This window comes from Mytilus edulis, chromosome 6 (assembly GCF_963676685.1).
Source record: "Mytilus edulis chromosome 6, xbMytEdul2.2, whole genome shotgun sequence".
Lineage (NCBI taxonomy): Eukaryota > Metazoa > Mollusca > Bivalvia > Mytilida > Mytilidae > Mytilus > Mytilus edulis.
This window is the reverse complement of record NC_092349.1, coordinates 61,854,973-61,878,628: the sequence shown is the minus strand read 5'-3', so window position 1 is coordinate 61,878,628 and position 23,656 is coordinate 61,854,973. Positions and strand designations below refer to the sequence as shown.

Sequence of the window (23,656 nt, the reverse complement as noted above, 5' to 3'; positions counted from 1 at the left end):
AGTGAAGATATTTATACACAAAAAACTGAGAATTGGAAAATTGGATGAATCACTTTTTTTAAGATCTGCCTGGTTCTTACAAATAGCTGTACTTAACAACTATTATAGTAAAATAAAGTATCTGAAGTTGAAAAAAAAAAAAAAAAAAAAAAAAAAAAAGAAAAATAATAAACTTGCATTAACATTTAAACAATAAGAGAAATCATTTTTGGTGATTCTACAGAACGAGATGAACTTTAAATTATATATCTGCTCAGCACAATCATTTTCATTTCACAAAATTAAATTTTCGAAACTTTGAAGGCCATCTTTGTCTTTTTCTAATAACCTTTCTTTATTAAATTGGACGTACACATGTATTTAAAAAAAACACAATAATCACACCCTGTGATAAATACATTATACGTACAATCATTCAAGTCAGCCTCGCCTATGCTGCATTTACATTCATGCAATCTAGATTTTATTATAGAAACTACTTATAATTACCGACATGATTTCATTGTTAGCCACAACATCCCCTAGATCAGGATTCTCATATTTATTCCATAAGTCATCAAATGTTAAATTTTCAACTGTGCCATTGCTCGACGTCTCAACACCAAGGTTAACCCAATCAGAAGGGTCAGTGTCGAAAATAGTAACCGGTAATTTCTGCAAAACAAATCGCAATTGAATAAAATGACACAACTATCATTGTTGGACAATCTTGAGCGATCTTTAAAAATTTTCTCATTTTGAATGATAGATTAATTGATTGCTGGTTTTTCAACTTAATTTTAACACTTTTGATTTAGTGTAACGGTCAGGTTTCAAAGGTTGGGAGCAGTCGTATCGCCTAAATAAATGGTCAACTAGGAAATCCTAGTTAATTAAGATTGGAATTGAACACACCTTCAACGTACAGTGTTCGAACTCAGAACCTTAGTATTTACAATAAGGAAGTATTGTTTGCTGATGTTCGTCTTTTTGTCGTTTTTTTTCTTCAAATTGTTCGTCTTGTTTCGACTACCGAGTTTAAATATCACTTTGGAATCTTCCGCTTCGCCATTAGTACTCACTAGATCTGTAACAGATGTTGCAGCAACTTCAGTATTCATAGCAACCTGTTTAACATTTCCTGAATTATAGTAATAATCTATGTTTTCTCCAGCTGTTGTTAAATATGCCGATATACTAGATGAAACCATAGCAGAATATTTAGGGTAGACCTGTATGTGCAATAAGAAATTATTCAATTATATGAGTCTAAGCAAACAATAAAAGAATTCTTAGAAGTTATTATACAAATTAAATCTCGAATATTATACAAAATGTTTGAAATTGTTCAAATTAAGAAATATGTCTGACTCATGCAAACCTATGATTCGTTACCCAGATTTGGCTATATCTTATGTTTTTTTCTGGTTTTATCAGCTATTCAAATTTTGAAAAGTTTTAGATTTTCAAATATTTTGACCTCGCGAGACATTGAATAGACATATATTAAGTATCGAAACACAAATATTGTGCAGTAAAACTATTATCGTTAATGTTATTATAGCCTTAAATAAGCAAATGAATTAAATAAAATGTGTTTCCGTTTAGAAAAGATATTTTGTAAAAGAAAACTGTTATTTTCTTTAAGAAGTATAGTATTTAGATACGTACTTTGCCGGGATCCACTGCACACTCAGAAAAATCAACGAATATGTCAAAAATCTGAACTCGGACTGCAATTGTGTAATAATCAACTTCTAATCCCGGTTTAAGAGTAATGTAGTTTTCTTCCTCAACTGAATATACAAATATGGACTTACGGAGTTAATAAATGAAAAATCTAGTTAAAATTCACTATTCTTATATCATATCGTAGAGGAATTCTGGCATTTATGTTTTATAACGTCACCCTTCCTTCAACCACCTTCTCCCACCACAGGAACAAAACAAAAACAATTAGAATGCAAGGCTTAAATTTAATGAAAGGTTGTTTTTTGTAAAATGGAAAATCCCAAAAATACTAAACTCCTAGGAAAATGCAAAACAGAAAGTCCCTAACTAAATGGCAAAACTAAATGATAAAACACATCAAACGAATAAACAACAACTGTCATATTTCTGACTTGGTACAGGTATTTGAAAATGTAGAAACTGTTTTCTTTCCTTTAAAATCATTCTGCTTATATGTACTCACCTGAAAGTAGTGTTCATCATAACTCTTTACTTAATTTTGACATTTTGTCAATACTTATTGCATTCTTGTCGTTCAATTTTGAAACTTAAACATTAAATATTTCTTACATCCATAATATAGTATTACTTCTTTTCCTTCTATTATTTGAATTATGCGATAATTTATTTGTTCTTTCCAATCTAGAGATGGATTCGTCAAACTTCGGAAGCCTTCGTCTTTCCAGTTAGAAACTGTTATTTTGAATTCTCCTTTAAAAAAAGAACAAATGTCAACGGTAAATGAGCATCGTGGTTGAGCAATACACGAATACATCATTTCCTTCAACTCCAGATTCAAGTTATCATGATTAGAAGTCAAAGAAAAACGTTAACAGAAATTCTCATTAAAATAGTATTTATTTAAAGGGACGTAGATGAATATGAACAGTGATTGTTAAAGAATCTGTTACCATGCCAATGATGATGACCAATCAGTTATCAGGCTGTATGATCTTGATATCTGTAACCACACCCCTTGATTTTTTGCCAAGTCCGATGATCCAGCATACAAGGTTCAGAGGTTTTTAGATTATTGAAGTGATAGTTGCGGTCTTTTTAACAATTTACAGAATTATTCGAGTTCGACTTAATCTAATGTGTATAAATTGTGTTCTTTGAATAAACGTCACACCAATCACCATAAGTAGGTGATCTAGTGACCACAGTTACCCCGGTCAACACCATGTTCTTTTACAGAAAATGTTAAAAACTGCCAAATATCAAGCATGACCTATATTTTATAGTTAAAAACCTATCGGTCAAATTCAAAATAGTTCGTCCAGCTGTAACTTATGTATCATACGACAACCTTGTTTATCACTATATATCTTCTATTTGAGGCCATAGTTCAAAACAGCCCAAAAGTTATTTGGAAGTGGGAAAAGAAATAATAAATAGGCACACTAATTATTATATTCCAAAAATTCTGTTTCAATCCGTCATTTTTTTAATCAAAGCAAATAGTATGTTTAGAAAACTAGATAACATTATATAATTTTATCATTTGCACGAATCCCAAATAAAACTTGCACTTTTGTTATAATTTATTACATATAGATTAAAAATTATTTTTGATTAGTTACCCCGGCTTGCATTTTCAATTTCACATGATCCACCATACGGAAGAATATTTGTTGTGACTGACCAAATTGCCATTGACACAGTTCCTGACGATAACTGTAGGTAAGCCTCTATAAGATAACCAGTATTAGCCGTTAATACATCAGCTTTCATCACAAACTGTCGCCTATTTTCTTCTGAAAATAAATTTAACAATACCGATTTTAAACATCTTATAACTTTTAATCCTGAATTAGCCTAGAAGTTTTTTCTTAGAAAACTCATTATTCAGAATATTACCCCGTAAAAACAAAGTTAATCTGTGTGGAGGTATATGTGTTTTTTCTTGGAAATGTAATATCCATATGCTTTCAATGTAAGGAACCTTGATTAGCAACGGATTTGAAAAGCATCATACAGCTTAACACGATTCTATTTCGTGAAGCATTGATTTGTAGTTCCTGAGACAAGTGTGATAAAATTGTTGAACAAGCTCATTATGAATGTGCAATCAAACCTGTTTCAAGAGACCACTTAAGAGAGAGCAAAACAGTTGTTTCTTAAGACAGATGGTCTTTTAATACAGGTTCACTTTATATGAAATGTACTACAGAGGGATCTAAAATTGATGGTCTTTTGACACAGGTTTGTGTTTAACACAGGTGGTCACTTAATCAAGTTTGACTGTATTAGTGTTCAGTAACAAGAATGGACACAAGCGATATTGCAGACATTCTCACCTGACAACATCCATTGCTGCCAATTTTTATTGTCATGAGCTGATCTAGTAAGAGTATCAAAGTCTTTGACATTCCACCAAAATATGGCTCCACGTAGTTGGTCAACTGTACAAAATGGACAGGAAGATTTTAACGACATAATGGATGTCAGAGCCGTCTTCTTCATACAATTAAATCTGCATCTAGATTGATAAGAAACAAATGATCACACACTTTTAAATGTCCACACTGATATGTTGAAACATTCAATGTGTGTGTATTATCAGACCTCCGAAGTAAAACAAATATTATGCGAGGGAAGGAGGTTAATTTTGATATCGACGGCGGATTATAATCGGTGATTTTTGTCTTTTTATGTATATAAAGTGTACCAAAAGGGACCATGAGAATGTGTCAGTTAAAGCAGGATGTTGGAATACATGATCAGTTGTCGGATTAGACAGGTTACACTGTATCTCCCTTGTCGTTTGTAATCACAACAAAACAGTGCCAGTAAAATTGGTCAGATTAAATATGTTTAGATACCTCCAAATACAGATATGTTGATACTTCAATATACAATTGACAGGGGTTTAAACTTTATATAATACAAGAACTTGTAAAGGGAAATGCTAATAATGCGAAATAGTATGTAACTAATTGCTGGAATCTAGCCAATCCTTATGTTTTATGTCCTGTTGAAATAGATGATGATGAAGAATTGTATTTTTTTTAATAGATATAGGAAGATGTGGTATGAGTGCAAATGAGACAACTCTCCATCCAAGTCACAATTTGTAAAAGTAAATCATTATAGGTTAATGTACGGCATTCAACACGGAGCCTTGGCTCACACCGAACAACAAGTAATAAAGGGCCCCAAAATTACTAGTGTAAAATTATTCAAACGGGAAAACCAACGGTATAATCTATATATAAAACGTGAAACGAGAAACACGTATAAATTACATAAACAAACGACAACTACTCTATATCAGATTCCTACTAACCCTAACCCTAGTCTACTTTTCTAGTAAATCTGTATAACTTATACAAAACCACTCACTCTACTTCAATTAATGGAGGAGTTCCGTTAACAGATTGAGCAAACTGGGTAAAGTAAGATACAGATCCTTCAAAATCAACTCTAACAATCAACACATATCCCATGCCGGTATCTACATCCACCTCAGACACGTTTAGACTACCAGTTCCATTAACCGACCCAACAAACCCTGGACATGAACTCGAATTCAAAAGTTCATTTTCAATCCAATCTGTATAAAAACGTTCCTTTTCTTTCATATCAAACCAATCGTAAGAATTGATTTCTGTAAATCCTCCTGTAATTTCAGTAAGAAAGTCTAGCCAACAATTTCTCGAACTATCTATGCTCATTAAAATAAAACCATCTATACCAATGAAATCTGTCAAGTTCAATCCATGATTAACATATTTTAGATAGTTATCAAAAGTCTCTAAAACTTCCTGTATTTGATAAGATATATCTATTCCTCGCTTAGCTGTCTTGAGCCATATTGTTAAATCATTGAAGAAATTTGTGTCTGCCGACGGTGGTAGTCCGTCCAAATGTTGGAGCTGCATTATACTCTGAAGTGTAAGGTAACTAGATGATAACATACTGTAGAAGTTTGTCGTATAAGAAAGAAGTTCAGACGCGTCAAACAATACGTCTAAAAATGTCAATAATTCATTCTTAACCAGTGTATCATAACTCGGTAAAGGAAAAACGTCGGTTTTATCTTTCGTCGAATTCGGATTCTTTTGCATGTCTTTAATGTATTTGATATTTAAAATCTGAGTTAATTGGACAAGTTCGAAATATTGCTGTGTTGTCACGTTACTGTCAGTGCTATTATCGAAGACAATTTTGACATAAAAAGCATCAGCAACGGAACAATTGGTATAGGTATTTCCATAATATTTAATTCGTTGGTACAACACAGAAGCATCAATCCAAGGTACTTGTTCCTCAACAAAGGTTGTAAAACCGGTCTGATACCATTTTGTTTCTTCTTCCTTAATTTGGTCGTTGAATGCGTTTAATTGGTCAATATTCAACTTAATCAACGTGTACAGCGAGTTGGTCACAAAATTTAAACATTTCCACTGAAACGTCAACCCTGACGGATCCCCTGGACCATTAATCAAATTGTAAGAGACTGAAGACGAATCAAAGTCAATTAACCCTTTACCAATAGTTCTGCCATCCCCTCCTCTGATAGAAGCATGAGGTGGAGGATGAACAATCTGTATATACATTGATTCTTCCATCCAGTAAAGCATGTTCCGAGGGTATCCTATCTTTATATATAATCTGTACAATCCTGCTCCAGAATTTATTCGGAAATTCAATGTATACGTCATATCACCGATCTGAGTCTCGTTTCCATTTGTCGAATCAATCAGGAATAGATTCCAGAAGTTAAAAAGAATGTTTGATTGGGTACAATTGTTCCTAGTTAATGGATAAATTTCTACGCGAGCTGATGTGTAAATAACCATTGGAGAGTCTTTTCGTAAGTATCTTTCATCTAGTATTTTAGGCGTCAAACATGGAGGAACCACTATATGATAAAAAGAAAATTAACAAAGTTGACTTTTACAATTTACTTGATTGTGTTAAAATTTGGTAAATTAACATAAAAACTACTATTATAGTAAAAAATAAAAAATTGATATTTTGCACCGTTTTACTTTTTATATCTGTTTTACTGAAATTGGTCCCGTCAAATTATTATGTATTGCTGCATTCAATATTCACTCATTTCAAAAAATGTAAAACACTAGAAGTCCTGAAGGGACTTTTAAAGTAGCAGTTCATTTCATAAAAGAGGGACGAAAGATACCAAAGGGACAGTCAAACTCATAAATCTAAAACAAACTGACAACGCCATGGCTAAAAATGAAAAATACAAACAAACAACATCACACATGACACAACATAGAAAACTAAAAAAATAAGCAACACGAACCCCACCAAAAAACTAGGGGTGATCGCAGGTGCTCCGGAAGGGTAAGCAGATCATAAATTGTTAGAACCATGCGAACATGAATGTTTGTGATACACCCCATTACAGGTTACAATGATCGTTGTTGTCCATGATTTGCAGTCATGGATACAGATGAAAGGAATGGGTTATATTTTCTATTTACTGCTTAACATTGATAGAAAGTTTTTTTGAAAATAAAATCTAAATATTATTAGGGCATTTATCTCTTTATTTTTTGAATCAACCCATGATGGGTTCTATTGAATATTAGTTATTGAATTTTAGCATACTTATACATGTTAGATTTAGAAGAAGCATGTGTAGGCTTCCAATCCAAAAATCATTACATTATTTCGAAGCGGACAGGAAGTTACTACCTGTCTGATATTCTTTATCCTAATAATTACTATTGTTTAATTCATTTTTTTCCTATCTATACCTCTGCAGTTTCCAGAATCTGAGCTCGGCCCTATACAGTCATCTCCTCCACACATTGGCGCAGTCTCGTTACAATATCGTCGGCGTATATGGGTACCAGTTCCGTATATTGACGCCGAACCAGGATAGCTACACGATCCCCATGATCCCCAAGTACCCCATTGTCCATCAACAGGACCTAGCATATACAAAATTAAATACATAATGAAGTTGTATAAACTATAGATTATATAAATTCAAAAATATTATGTTAGAAAGTCAAAAAATAAAAGTATCCAAGGGAAGGTTGCCGATTGTGTATCAATCAAATCAATCACAATATGTATGCTCCTCCCCATTAAAGAATATTCTTAACATTGTAGTATATAAGCATCAAAAGTTGTATTTATATATTTATTACAAGGGGTTCGGTATCATTGCTCAATTGAATTAACGAATCTATTGCTAAATCAAAAGCTGTTAGTATTGCAATGCATGGAGTGCAATATATCGGTGAAATATGAGACGCAATAAGGAATTGTTTTATTTTTTTCTTTCCTGATCTATTTGTGTTTATTATTGGAAGTAATATATTTCACCTTTCACATGGACATCATTTATGTTATTATAAGATACTATACATGATTGTGTAAGTACCCACCACACTGCTTTTCAAGTCTATCCGCGCCGAGGTCATGACAATCTTTCCCGCCATTACATGGTGTAGGATTGTTACATATCCGGGTCTTGCTTGTCATTGCATTACAGTCGCCAGAACAGTCAGCCCATGCAGTCCACGTGGTATATCCACCATCAGTTACAGCTATAGAACAGGGGAGATCATTCGTGTTTTAAAAAGCACAACGACAAAAATAAATTCTTTGACAATAACTTTTGGCCTTAAAAGACGTACTTTATATACAAGGTTTGATCAATCATTTTCTACATATGGAAAGGCCTGTACCAAGACAGGAATATGACAGTTGTTTTCAATTAGTTTGATACGTCTGACATTTTGATTTTGCCATTTGATAAGGGACTTTCCGATGCGAATTTTCCTCGGAGTTCGCTTTTCAAGTTATTTTACTTTTTTTGTTATTATTATGTGCAGTTTGTCCTTTATGGGCCAATGAATGTTTATATGAAATATAAATATTCGTATTCGTAGTTTTTATCAATGTGTATCCCTCAGTTTTAGTTTGTGACCTGGATTTGGTGTTTGTTCAATCGAATTATGACTATTGAAAAGCGATATACTACTGTAGCCCTTATTTTGCACAAAATGCTTGGTCTTGATTTCAATTTCACAAGCACAATTTCATTTGTATCATTGTATTTTATTAAGGTAGCACAATACAAAGATTTTTTCAATTCCAATCAATAACCTTTGAAATGCTGTAACTTTCTTATGAATGCATAGAAAATAATAAAAGAGGTATATATAGATAGATAAAAGATCAATCTTTTAAATAAATGCAATATTTTTATTATGCAATCATTATGTAATCAATTATTATGTAATTAGTGGCAAAATCTGGGTAGGTTCACTTGAATGAATTTAGCTCTATCATCTCTTTAACTATACAGAAAATTTTAACCAAATCTTAATCAACACTTCATGGGCTTCAAAAGGGTGTCTCAGATTGTCACTATGGTGTTCCATTCTCTCATAAATCTCTAATTAGTGTAAACATCCTAACCACATAAAAGAAGAAAATGTTTAATTAGGTGTAAAATTTGTTCTATACATTCTATCTGAAATCTGAGACACCCTTTTGTAGATAATGGCCATAGGAACAACATATAATAAAATCAACCCTCTAGGGATACATATGCAGAAGCTAATTTCATTTCAAAGTGGAAATTTGGTGAAAAATATTTTAGACTTAGTTAACATTATAATTGGTTACATAATTGTTGCATAATACTAACATTGCATTAATTTGAAAGAGTAATCTGTTAGCTATCCAAAACTACCACTTTTATAAATTTTCAAGCATTATTAAGAAAGTTACAGCATGTTAAAACTTGGGAGTTGGAGTTATAAAATCTTTGTATTGTGCTACCTTAAAATCAGTATATTCGAATTTTATTTGACTTCGATCTGTCAGCTGGTATAATGTCCTTGTTTATTTTAACTGTTTTTTTTTCTGAAAAAAAAACTTTCATTTATACTGTACTTTGCTTGATCACATGTACAAAGAACAGCTATAGCAGTTGTGTTTTTATTACAATTGTCCAACTGATTCACAGAAAATAAAATTATTTTTATCTCTATAAAAATAAATGGCTATTTGCTTGTGTAAATGTTTTTTTTTCTGTTAGAATGTAAATCAAGTACACAAAAATAAGTTCAAGAATATTATAGACAACCTATTACAAAAACATGTTATGATAAAACGACTCCTAGATTAAAACAAGAATGTGTCCTCAGTACACGAATGCCCCACTCGCACTATCATTTTCTATGTTCAGTGGACCGTGAAATTGGGGTAAAATCTCTAATTTGGCATTAAAATTAGAAAGATCATATCATAGGGAACATGTGTACCAAGTTTGAAGTCGATTGGACTTCAACTTCATCAAAAACTACCTCGACCAAAAACTTTAACCTGAAGCGGGACAGACGGACGAAATAACGGACGGACGAACGGACGGACGAACGGACGGACGGACGAACGGACGCACAGACCAGAAAACATAATGCCCCTCTACTATCGTAGGTGGGGCATAAAAAAACCTAGAAATTCAAAATCATTACAGTTATCAAATCTTTTGTAACACATGTTTATAAGATATTATTGAAAGGTGGCCAGCTGTATGTTAAACCATCCTCGTATAAAACTTATAACGTTATTACAGAACTCTTACACAATGTTATAGAACATGCTTCCGTTTCTGTTGTTTTATTTAAAACTTCCCTAGTTCTATAATTGAACAGCTGCACTAGTCGACTGCGTGTCCCAGCACATGTTTGGTCTTTAGCTCCATCCTCTGGTTCACAGAAACCCCAATGATAATGTAGAATTTTTAAATCGGTAATAACTGCAAAACATCATATTGATTTACAAAACGAATAAAAGAACCACAACTCTTGTATTGACTGAAACATTTTATGACAAATAGAAGTACTTTTGAAAATAAATTTGGTAGAATATAATGGGAGTTATAACCCTTAATATTTTATTAATTTTGTAATACATTCTACAGAATTTAAATCTCACTTAAAATGATTATCTGAATTTCAACAAACTTAAATATCCTAAAATAAAAAAATTAAAAAAAAGTAAGATTAAAAAATATCTGTTGTTGGTTTTCAACCCATGATTTGATTTTACGCAATTTTTTAACGACCTGGAAAATATCTGATAGTCTTTATATTATTTGTTTCAATTTTTATAAAATGTTTTATGTCTTTAATACCTGTGCAGTTTTCTGAATCAGTGTCCGGCCCTATGCAGTCAGCTCCACCACAAATTGGGGCGTTATCGTTACAATATCGTCGGCGTATATGAGTACCAATTCCATGTATGTCCCATGGATCAGGATTAGGATTAATGCAAGTTTCCCATGATTCCCAACTACCCCATTGCCCATCAACAGGACCTATAAAAAGAAATAGAAAAAGAACTGAAATAACAGTTATATTTTATTTGTTGAATACAATGTACAATATAAGTTATCAGGTATTCAAAACATACATTGTGATTTGTATATCAATACTTTATTGAATCAATAGGCTATTTGTCAATTCCCGTAATTGACCCTTTTATTAGAGATCCCTAAAAAAGTTGTCTCCCTTATGAGGGACATTAATTTTTGTTTACAATGGAGAGCTAGCAGAAAAAGCAAATCTACCTGTGCGTTATGTGAGTAATTTATAAGGTTTTCAAATCTTTTAATAACATTAATTTGTTGTTTAACTAAATACTTTTGACATCAGAAATTATTTTTCGTGAAAAATTAGTTAAACCGCCGATACATCACTTTCAATTCATCATGCTTTGCATTGGCTAAAGCCAATTTTGTCCGGTATGGAACCAGTCTACGATTGACAAAGGGAAGTAATTTGTTTGAAAAGCGTATAATAACAGAATCAAATCGGTAATTGGCAAACGGACTATTGATATGAAAATAAAGAATACAAATAATTTAAATTGTGTAACACATTGCAATTTGTATTTATATATTGACAAAACGACGTCCGATGCTATGTCACATATCATGTGTTCCGCTATTGGTCCATAAAATCAATTGTTTAAATATGTTAATATTGCGATGCATGAATGCAATCCTTCAATAAAATATCATATAGTCAGCATGATTTTTAATCATTGTTTCCTGATATTTTGCTTACTATTTAAAGTGATATATCTTTTTTTTTACCTTTCACAAGCCGGTACGGCGAAAGCGAGAAAAGCAATTGAGTTGAGATGACCACTGATAATCTGTTTATCGTTATTTTACTTATGACGACGTTGTCAATTTCATGTCAATTTCATTAGCAACTCCACGTTCCTCCTTAGTTTCTAGCGATAATTTTCCATCTCAAGCGAGTAGCATGATATGAAAATTATCACAAAAAAACATCAAAGGAAAAATACACAAAATAGCGATAAGTGATATTTATATCATATATATTTTTAAGAGATCCCATAATGGTATATGTTTTTGTAAGTACTCACCACACTGTTTTTCAAGTGTATCTGCGCCAAGGATTTGACAATCGTTCCCGCCATTACATGGTGTAGGATTGTGACAAGTCCTACTCCTATTTGTCTTTCCGTTACAGTTTCCGGAACAATCCTCCCATTCAGTCCATGCGGAATATCCACCATCTATTACAGCTATAGTGGAGATAATTAGTGTTATTAGGAGAAGTTTGAACAAAAATATTTTTTTTCTCAAAAAAGTGTAACCCTAGATCTATTTTAAAAAAAATGTTCAAATCGATTCACAATGATTTTTTCTTAGATAAAGACAACAGAACTATACCGCTGATCAATATAATAAATCGATTAAGCGAAGACAAATCCGTTTCACAAACCAAAATGGTGAAACAAAACAAATAAAAGGGGAAATTCTGAAGTGATTAATACTTTTATCCGAATCTTCCTTTCACAGTCTTTGGGTTGTCAAAAACAATGCTGCAAGGAGATTAAAATAGTATTAACACGAAGTTTTGGTTATTGCTGTTTTTTCTGCATTTATCTTCAAAATATAGTAGATATCTTGGGTAGACTATGTGGTCTTGATTTTGATTTCAAGAGGAATACGGCATAACGTGCGTTTTAAAATAAATATATTCAAATATGATTTGATTTTGATTTTATTATTTTGTCAGCTTATATAACGCCCTAGTTGATCATCATACGGGTACTTTAACAAATGACAATATTTCTGTTTGCATTGCTTGATCAAATGTCCAATTAACAAATGTTGTAGTAGTGCAAGCACATAAAAACACACACGACTGAATAGAAATTATACAATTGATTATTTCAGAATTCATTCTAAGTTACTTACGTTTTTGCAGAATCCAGACCCCCCCCCCCCCCCCCCCCCCCCAAAGCTTGCAATGATTTTTGTCAGGATAAAAGAGTAATCATGTACAAAAATTAAATTAAACAATGATAAGTTAAAGAAATGACAGTGTAAGGAGATATGTTTAAACAATTATCCCAAGATTTCAAATAATATATTAGAAAGTTGAAATTCGACAATTTTCAAACCTTTGGTATATTAATATACTACATGTTATTTACGTTATTAATCAAAGTAATAGGATGGACTGTAAATGTTTAACCTCATTATAGAATTCTTACACGTTGTCAGATTACATGCTTCTGTTTCAACTGTTTTATTTAAAATCCTTCCAGTTGTGTCGTTGACAAAGCGTACTTGTCGAGTCCGTGTCCCAATACAGTTCCGGTCTGCGCTACCAGCTTCTCTTTTACAGGAAGTCCAATTAAAATATATAAATCCAGCATTGGTTATTCCTGTAAAATATCACATTATACTACAGAACGTTATAATGAAAGAAAGACAACTCTAGTATTAACTAGGCATTTTAATCTATGGTATCAGTCTTATATTACAACTCCAGCTTCAAAACATGGAGTGCAATAATATGGTCCATTTTTTTCTGAATTTGTTCCTGTTTGATTTAAAGATTATGCTAAATTCAAAAATATATTTAGATTTAAAAAATTCCCAGGAAAGTGGTAATTAAATTAAAAGATCATGCAGGTGTTTTGTATGTAAGCAGTCAAATACAATTGTGCAACCTTGTCTACTTTTTGGTACAGTATAATGTAGTTTCATAATATCCTAAAGTGTTTCATCCCTACATACTAAACATGTAGAACCTATACAAGTCAGATTCTCACCCTAAATAGGCATGACGTATTTGCCGCTGTGTGTTAGGTAAGCAACAATCAATCAATAACGTATGGTATCTATAATGAGATCAGGAGGCATGTGATTTTAAGGCCCTTCTAAGCTTTAAAAGTAGTTGCTAGTACAATGATACAACTTTCAATTATTATGTGTTAAATAAAACAAAATCGAAAAGTTTTTAGTAAGTACAAGATATATTTTGTAAAAATAAGGTCTTATAATTAAGAAAAATCTATTTTTTTTGGGGGGGGGGGAGGGGATTCAATATCATTTAGTTTTGTCTTATATAATAATTATATTGTAAGCAATGTTTGATCATTAATGAATGTACTTTTATAGATGACTACCGTTTATGTTTCAAATGCCAATTTAATTAGCAAGCAAAAGTACAAAACCCACAAGTAAGTGGACAGTTTAATAGCTATTGACATTAGGCCGTAGCCAGTTCCGGATTAAACTAAATCGATGCAGAACAAACGCGCCGCCATATTTGTTTTCTTCTGTCAATTTCTAGATAAAATTAACTTGTAGATGGATTCATCATACCCAAATAAATAGATATTTGAAAGTTTGCAGCTTAAGAGTTAATTGTACTGAAACTTCAATGACTTTCAAAGTACCAGTTAAAAACCTGTGACTTTTCGTCAATGAATACCAACGATTTTAATTACAAACTCAAAAAATGTGTGGTATGATAAATACTTGTATAAGCAAAATACTGACTTGCGTCATACATGTATATTTCAATTTCCCATTAGTAATAGCAAACATCATTTATAAGGGGTTTCGAGTAACCCTGTGTCTTGTCTACGATTGCTGCTGTAAATGTAGAATAGTAATTTTGACCTAAAATGTTCTCAGTAAAAAACAGAATTGAAAAAAAGAAATTCAAACTTTGTTTTTGAGCATTTTTTGTCTTCAATCAATGACTGTTTACAAACTTAGCGTGTCAAATGATTCATCCCAGGTTTGCTGTCTGTAAATGTTAACTTGAAAAAAACTATTTTCATCTATTAGAAAAATACTGAAACTAAAAATATATGTTAACTAAGGTTTACCTCAGACATTATCCCCTAATCATAAAAAAAGTTTAATAAATGTGTCTGACGGGTTGACAAAGTAATTGATGTGCAACAAAAACCTCAGGCAGTATAACCTGTATCTACTTCTTAACTGTAAAAAACTAAGTGTATTTACCAGTAAAATACGCCAAAAAAAAAAAGAAAAGATCACTTTCAGAACTTTGATTTGGATACTAGTATATTTGGTCATTAACAAACTTATCTCACATTAATTCCATGAAGGTTTCACAAAGTTCTTGATGACTGAAAAACTTGTACCGCAGAATGGGCCTTAATGGTAAATGTAAAAGAAACCATTTAATAGTGTAATACAGAAAAATGAAAATAAACATTTTTTGTCATCAAAAATCTCCTGTCAAAAATTCATAAAATCCGTTGAAGGTTTGCCAAAGTTATCGATGACTTATACTTATATAAGTTATAATCAAACTTATATTCAGATTTAATTTGAATGTTTCCTGTAAAAAAAAAACGAAGTCTATTTAACAGTAAAATAATAAATATCTTTAAAACTTTGATCAGATATACAAGTTTCTGTCCAAATTTCATAGAATTTCTTCAAAATTGGACAAAGTTATTGGTGTTTAAAAAAAACTTAAACCACAGACTAAAACAAAATGTATATACACCGCTTACGTCGACGACGAAAAAGAGGTCTTAGATAGCAAGTCTCGATTTCATGGGCTCGACAAACGACACATATATGGACTTGATATGTTACAATTTTGCGTGTTAATTTATGAAATAGGTTTATTTATACTGACGAGTAAATAATAACTATATTTATACAAGTCAGAGTGCAGTATGCTTAGAAAAATCAAAATTGACTGCGGAATCGGACGAGTTCACATCATTGACACAAACTTATTAATTCAATGAGAGAAAGCTCTTTTTAATTTACTTCCATTTCTATAAATCAAGCTTTAATAATTTATAATTATTTTTGGCATAAATCAGGACGTTAGATTTCTCGTTTGAAATGTTACTTTAGTGGGTTTTTTTTGGGACTTTTAAAGCTGAATATGCGATATTGGTTTAACTCATTTGTTAAAGGCCGCACGGTGACCTACAGTTATTGATTTTTGCGTTATTTGGTCTCTTGTGAAGACCTGTCTCATTGGCAATCAAGAGTTCTAAATGTCACCATAATTTTGAATGCTTCGTCCCGACAATATCAAGCTTGGTCCGACTTTATATTTTAACAAGCTTCAAAAATATTCACAGCAGTTAAGTTTAAAAAAATTAATATCAACATCAAGTTGATAAGATGAAAAGATAATAAAGAGTATTTATCATTTTAAGTTAAGTTAATATCTCTAGTATTGGCTGTAGAAAAAAATAATTCTCTGCTGTATTATTTGTTACAAAAAACATATAGATGGAAATCATCACCCGCTTGATATAGTTTTATCTCATTGTCTTGTTTTCTGAGCACGCTTGTCAATTTAAGAACGATTCGCGAAATGTGTCTTATACCCCGTTCACACTATATTTAATCGATTTGTGAAGGCATATACATTGTATGCACCAAAGGAGCAGCGAAAAACAGTCAAATTCCAATATCAAATCAAAAAGGCCCTCTTATGACGATCTTTCCAAAGACTAATTCAAAATTTGTAATACATTTTTTTTATAGACAACATTTAAAAGAATTAACGTTTCAAATATTTAAAATTATTTTCGCCGCCTTTCTTAGGGTAAGTTCTAATATTAAGGTTCATCCATATTCCTTTTTAGATTTGCTTGAATTTAGTAAGGTTAAACTTCCTTCATAATATTTATTGACGGAATATATATATCCTAGTCTATTAAAATAAAAACCCTTGGCTTCACAACCTTTGTATAGTATGTTTCAAAAGAACATTAATACTGTATCACGTGTAAGAATCACCTTCAAGTTTTATTTGACCCCCCCCCCCTTTTTTTGGATCCGCCACTGCAGAGACAGGTAAATGGTAATATGGTAGACTCATCGGAAGTCATGTCACGTCGCCTACAATGTAGAAAGACTACGGTTTAAAAGGTGGTTAAAAGAGCACGATTCAACACGCAAGTATTTTCAAAATAAGACCGAGTATTTTATAATTTTTAGATTTTTATGAAAAATAATATACACTCTTACCAAAAATAATACCCATGAAAAGTAAAATCCTCATTGCTGAACCATTATGAAGGGAAACGCTTAACATTAAACTTATATTCACTAGAAAGGTTGCGATCACGGAGAGTCTATTCTGATTGGTTGAAATCTGCATATAATAATACAAATATTTATTTACCTTTAATGAAGATCGAAATCACTTTAAAATTATTTCGTTATAGTTTGAGGCCTAATGAAAAGTAACATCATTAAATTTTGATTCTGTCAACACTAACATATAACTTTAGCGAAATACAAATAATGTACTTATAAAAGTGCAATAGTGAGAGTAGAAAAGAGAACGATATTACTGCAATCTAGAATTAAAAGGAATCTTAGCTATTCGAAAGGGAATTTCGAAAAATCCGTGTTTAGAAAATTAGGGTTCAGGCTTTCGTTGGCCCATTCATTGTACGGAAGCATATATCTCTTTATATACGTAGAAAAATGAAGGATCCCGCCCAATTTCAGAACTTTTTGAATCTCATCAAGCGATTTGCCCTTTGAAAATTCCACCTCGTATACTGGAAAACACCTACAATGGATAACTTAAGGTAATGTATGTCCTGGGATCATGACAGCACCTCCAGTCTTTAAAGGAAAAACGTTATATTGCTCAAACTTTTGTTGTCCATTTGTTCTTTAAATGTTCGCATGTTTTAACCTATTTTTAGTAATTCGGATATAGGATCTTGAGTTGTGTGCCATTTTTTCATCTCTCAGTATTTTTTATGTCTTTTAAACGTACTCACATCTGTACATTTTTTTAACCTAAATAATTTAATTTGTGCTTTGTTCCATCTCTGTAAGATCCTTTACATGTATAACTTACACTGTAATTGCAGTTTACATATATATAAAAATAGGAAAATAATGTAATCCAGTGAGTTAAACAATTGAGCCATGTCGGATAGAAATCGATCTTAAACAAATGAATATCAATACATATGTTAACCTATTTCGGGTTTAACAAATATCAACGGAAAGTATTCAACTGTATGAAAACTGAGTTATAAGTACCCTCCAAAATTGAACAAAACTTATCTTCTATTTCGGAATTTTCAAAATCGGTCAAAGTCTTATACTAGTACATGTTTACAAACACTTGCATAATAAGGTCGGTTTCAATCTGACAGAGCTCAGTTTTTGTGATCAAGGTTAAATAAATTGATGAGCGTGACCTTGGTAAAACGAAAGATGTGGAAAATAGAAAATTCCAAATGGAGGGATATTCAACTTTAACTGAAGAGGAAATGACGACTTGGCGAAAACAAACTAACCCCCTTTTTAGGTCTACACATGAACACCATGCCAAACCACTAAGTATACGATTGTGATAGAGCTGTGAGGAAATGATGTAAGGAAAAGTAGTAACCATTGTATACATTTTGTATTCGGATAGATTAGTGAGGATTTGATAGGGTTGACAGTGAATAGCCGGGATAAATGTCGGAGATATCAGATATTTTAAAGTACATTGTATTGTGGAGAACATTATATTTTACAAATGTGGATTCATTTATTACCTAAATTAACTGTTCTTGGTACTGACGTCAGGTTATAGGCTTTTTGTACTTTATTGTTCTGTTAGATGCTTCGTTGACGTCTATTTCATCATTATATTTAGATATTAAAGTGGGCAGAACAATAGCTTTAACTCAAATATTTGATTTTTCGCTAATCAAATTATTTCTAAATTAAAATGAACACATAATTCTTTGAACGCGTTGTATCAATAATATTTCGTAAAATAATTGATTGAATATCTTGTCAAAACAAATTGAATATAATTGACAATAACAAAGGTCAATCGTGGAAGTATTATTATTATTATCAATATAATACTTGCATGGGTCAATCGACTTTATAAACACGTGCGAATTGTTGACATAGCAGAAAAATATTTCTAAAAACAATCAAAATGGGAAAAGATCGCATATTCCTATCTATTCAAGAAAACTGTAATTTTTTTCTGTTAATGAAGAAATAACATAAAAAAAGTAGTGCACACTGAATCACCCGTGTAGCGTCCCATTGAAAAGTGTGTACTACATTTTTTTTTATGTTTTTTCGATTATAATTTATAGACAGAATGTTTTTACAGTAATGACCTATAATTTTATTCTAAATTCCATTTCTGATGGGAGAATCATTAAAAAAACGTCAATGACGTCACGTTCACACGACAAAATTATGTCAGCCGATAGATAAAACACTTTCAGATAATCAGAAGATGTGTTGCATCAAAAATTGATTCTAAAAAGAGAGAACATACAATTGGGGCAATCAAAACTAACAAGTTTAGTAGAACCAGACTATCAACACCATGGTCAAAAGATCTATAAGAAAAAATTGACGAATAAAAATCATTATTAAAAACATATAATACAGAAAAACGCAGATTGAGGTTACCGAGAGAAGCTAAATATAACTCGGAAACCTTAAATCTTAAATTTATAAAAATCGAAAGGTAACTTATGTCTATAGATATATAACATTTCACCAAAGAGTTTTATGCAAATTGGTTAAAGTGTTTTTGAGTTATTGTCTGACATGTTGACGACGGACGGACGGACAACGGAATAACATTCATTATACGTCACGTTACTGGGCGTGTAAAAAAAAGACATGCTGATGCGGATTATTTTGATTTTACTTAAAATTCTAGCTGTTCTGATAAACAATATGCAACAAACTACGCTTATGTTTGAAAACAGGCAAACGAATTACGTAATCTGTTTAAAATAAAAACGATAAACCGATGTAATTACAGCTCTCAGAATATGTGAAGTTGTATTAAGTATGAAACAGAACACGTGTGTACTTATAATTGTAAGTTTGATTAATGATGATTATTAATCAGTTTTTCCATAACACACACTTTTAAGATTCTATCGAAAAACCAATAAAATCAGCTGCTATTATTACATGTAACGTTAACATGGTTAAGTGTTCCAATGTATAGGACCTTGCAGTTTATTCTGTGATACTGACTGTTTGTTTTAGAGGTAAGTCTTTTTCCTTTTATTTTTGAAAACCATATGATGATTGCCGTTCGACCTTGAAGACCTAATGCATGTAATGGGTCGTCAATGTAGTTAAAAAAAAACTCGTCGTCAATATGATGATTAATTTTGCCTATAAAAATGATTGAAATAGAGAATTGATATCAACGGTTTAACCAAAACCAATTTAATGAAAGTTAGATGAAGGGAAAAATTCCTGTTTGCACCTGTACTAAGTCAGGAATTTGACGTACAGTAGTTATCGTTTGTTTATGTAATTTATACGTGTTTCTCGTTTCTCGTTTTTTATATAGATTAGACCGTTGGTTTTCCCGTTTGAATGGTTTTACACTAGTGATTTTGGGGCCCTTTATAGCTTGTTGTTCGGTGTGAGTCAAGACTCCGTGTTGAAGGCCGTACCTTGACCTACAATTGTTTGCTATTTGGATGGAGAGTTGTCTCATTGGCACTCATACCACATCTTCCTATTCCTGATAAATAGCAATATTTAGATATGAGCCTAAACATTATCCCAAGGAATATTTTGAGTATACTATATGTATCAAAGTCATATGAAACTTGAAATTAAACAGCAATGATGCAGATGTTTTTTTTTATAACTAAATTGGTTTTTGTTATAACACAAATGTACAAATACTTTTTTCTTCAATTTTTCCAAATTGAGAAGAAAGGTACTTTTTTTAATTGATGGCTTCCCTTGTTTTTCTGTTATGCAGAAACCTCAGCGTGACATATCACTTAAAAATCCGGTGATCGCAATACGCAAGTTTGAAGTGGAAAAGCAAATTGGCAGATCCGTCTTCGAAATAAATTATACCTTATTGTACATGCTATACACGTGCTAACCTCATTATTCATGTTTTTATGCCCAATGTATGGGCATTATGTGTTTCGGTTTGTTTGTCCTTTCGTCCGTCTGTCCCGCATCAGGTTAAAGGTTTTTGTCTTTCATTTTAAAGTTTTTGGTCAAAGCAGTTTTCGATGAAGTTGAACTAACTTAAAACTTAGTACACGTGAGCCTTTAGATATGATCTTTCTAATTTTAATGCCAACTTAGAATTTTTACCCCAATTTCACGGTTCACTGAACATAGAAAATGATAGTGCGAGTAGGCCATCTGTGTTTTTTTAATATGGACAAATTATTTTTGTTCATTATTTACAAGTGTGAATTAATTATATCATAAAAAAAAAATATAAAATTGTCATTCCTCTCTCTTATATCCTCTGTCGTTCCCTGTCCACAATATATCATCACTCTCTCACATTTTTTTCTTTCTCTCATCTCCATGCCCTCGCTCTTCTCTCTCTAGTCTGTCCATAACACACCCACACATTCAAGTCAGTCCACTCTCTTCTCTCACCATTCGATCCTCTCACCTCTCTCTCTCCGCTCACCATTCTCTACTCTCTCCGCTCACATTCTCTCCTCTCACTATTCGTTCCTCTCACACTAATTTACTATTCGTTACTATTCGTTCCTCTCACACTCATTCTCTCCTCTCACAATTCGTTCCTCTCACACTCTCTCCTCACACGATTATCTCCTCTCTCCGCTCACACTCTCTCCTCTTACCATTCTCTCTCACCATTTTCTCCTCTCACACTTTCTCCTCCCACCTTTCGATCCTCTCACAAATCTCTCCTCTCACCATTCTCTCCTCTCACACTCCCTATTCCCACTCTCTCCTCTTCACACACTGTGTCCACTCCATCCACTCTACACTACACTTTCACCTATCACATATACAATCTGCACCGTCAGCTCGACTCCTAACTTGAGCCAATCCCCCTAAACTATAGCCGAACCCTAAATTTTCCCCCAACCGTTAACACCCCTCGTTTTTAACCTTTTTCACCCTTAACGCTATTTGCCCTTATCTAACTTTACCATCTTACCCTTAACCCTGTCTACCCGTAAATATCCCTAAATATGCTTACCCGTAACCACCCAACTATAACCCTAGCTACCCCTACCACAAAAAAAGTCACCCTATCATTTCCCCTTCCCTACAAGACACTTAACCCTTACTCCTATACATGACCCTATCTCCTCTCCCAGTGAATGCTCTGCATATGACTGTTTCCCATCCACATGAGAAATATCAATATAACAAAACTTCAAAAATGGCTATGACAGTACAGCAGTTCTACTCCTTCAAGGCTGTGGACACCACAGTCCAATAGGGAGGACGCCACTGTCTACCATTGTCTGGGAAAGGTTGGTACTTCTCCCTTCAGTTAACCTTCATTAGGTAAGAGTACAACACTAAATAAGAAAATTTATGCATTCTGTTGCATTGAAAATGTCATACTTCACCGGTTTTTTTATTTTTTACAATTTGCAATATATACCTGTATGAAGAACCAACTTTTTTGTTTTCATTTGCATATCACTTTTCAATATTCTTGACCCTTTTTATGTTCAGCTAACTAAAGATTTCTTACATTTTTTATGCACAAAAAATATTAAATGAGATGAAATAAAGGGTGCTAACTGTGACTATCCTTAAATCAGTGTTAATATATAATAACGTAACAAATATGCGCTAATTAACAGATTGCACAATGTAAGCCAAAATCAGTTCACTTTTAATCATAGTATTCACTGAACTGTAGAAATATCCACTGTACATTAATATCTTAAATTTTAATTTATATTATAAGTGTTTTTTTAAATGATTTAAAAGTGGTTAATATATAACATTTTTTTTATCTGACTCTAAAAAAAACTCTGTTGAATAATGTCAGCCCCCTGTTGTTTCCTGTTGTCTTTGGATGGCCCATTTGTTCATCATATTTGTGATTCTTCAGTCATCTCTTGATTTTCATTTTTTTTATTGTTGAATTCAACTGCACTGTTGAATTCTTTCTTCTTGTAATGTCTTTTTTTTTATTATAGCATTTTAATGCAGCATTATTCGTTGGATACCAACTTTCGTTGATTTCGTGGTTTCATGTAAACCACAAATTTGATGTTCAACACATTATCTAATATAATTAAATATCCACGAAAATAAAGAATTTAAGGTTGTCAGGTTTGTGATTTTATCTGGTAGGTCGTTGATTTCCGCTTAATGAATTTCGCACATTGGTTATTTTCAACAAAATATTTCAGTTATTAATAAAAGTCATAATGAGTACTTTATTATGATTTTTATTAATAATTGAAATTATTGGTTCAAACACTATTAAGATTTAAAGTTTTACTTTTTTCACAACCAGACAGAAACTCCGAGAACGTTAATGTTTGAGAATGTCAATTTTAAAGGGAAATTAACTACGAGATAAAACGAAAAATCAAAACATGTTTTCTTTGTTCCATCATTAATGAAAGTCAAATAGTAAAATAATAATTAACTTGTTGCAGCCAGTTTTTGTTCAGTTTAAAAAAATAAATAAGGTGAAAATATGGCGAATGAATTATTCACTTCCAAGTGAATAATTCGACCTGATTGAAACACTCATGTTACCAGCAATTTAACTCCTTAGGCTATGGATGGGTTACGCATACATTTGACGTTTTCAGCTTGGTTTTTTTTTTAACAGTATTTTAAGAAATCTAAGTTAAGAATTGGAAGCTCCTTATT

At 32.2% G+C, this 23,656-nt stretch overlaps 2 protein-coding genes across 2 annotated transcripts in view; one reads left to right on the top strand and one right to left on the bottom strand.

The window, feature by feature from the left end:
- Positions 1–456: 456 nt before the first annotated feature.
- Positions 457–21,658, bottom strand: LOC139526538 (uncharacterized). Its single transcript, XM_071321696.1, has 13 exons — positions 21,643–21,658; positions 13,246–13,419; positions 12,106–12,267; positions 10,844–11,026; positions 10,292–10,465; positions 8,082–8,243; positions 7,443–7,619; positions 5,056–6,577; positions 4,011–4,192; positions 3,294–3,467; positions 1,651–1,775; positions 1,062–1,211; positions 457–654 (listed from the first exon to the last, which is right to left on the bottom strand). Exons 1-13 carry the CDS (start codon positions 21,656–21,658, stop codon positions 457–459), a joined length of 3,399 nt encoding a protein of 1,132 aa, XP_071177797.1.
- The window catches only part of LOC139528039 (WSCD family member GA21586-like), a 72,175-nt gene continuing 68,449 nt past the window's right edge, over positions 19,931–23,656 (top strand). The window contains exon 1 of the mRNA XM_071323825.1: positions 19,931–20,049. The gene's annotated coding sequence lies outside the window, so the exon portion shown is untranslated. The remainder of the gene's footprint in view (positions 20,050–23,656) is intronic.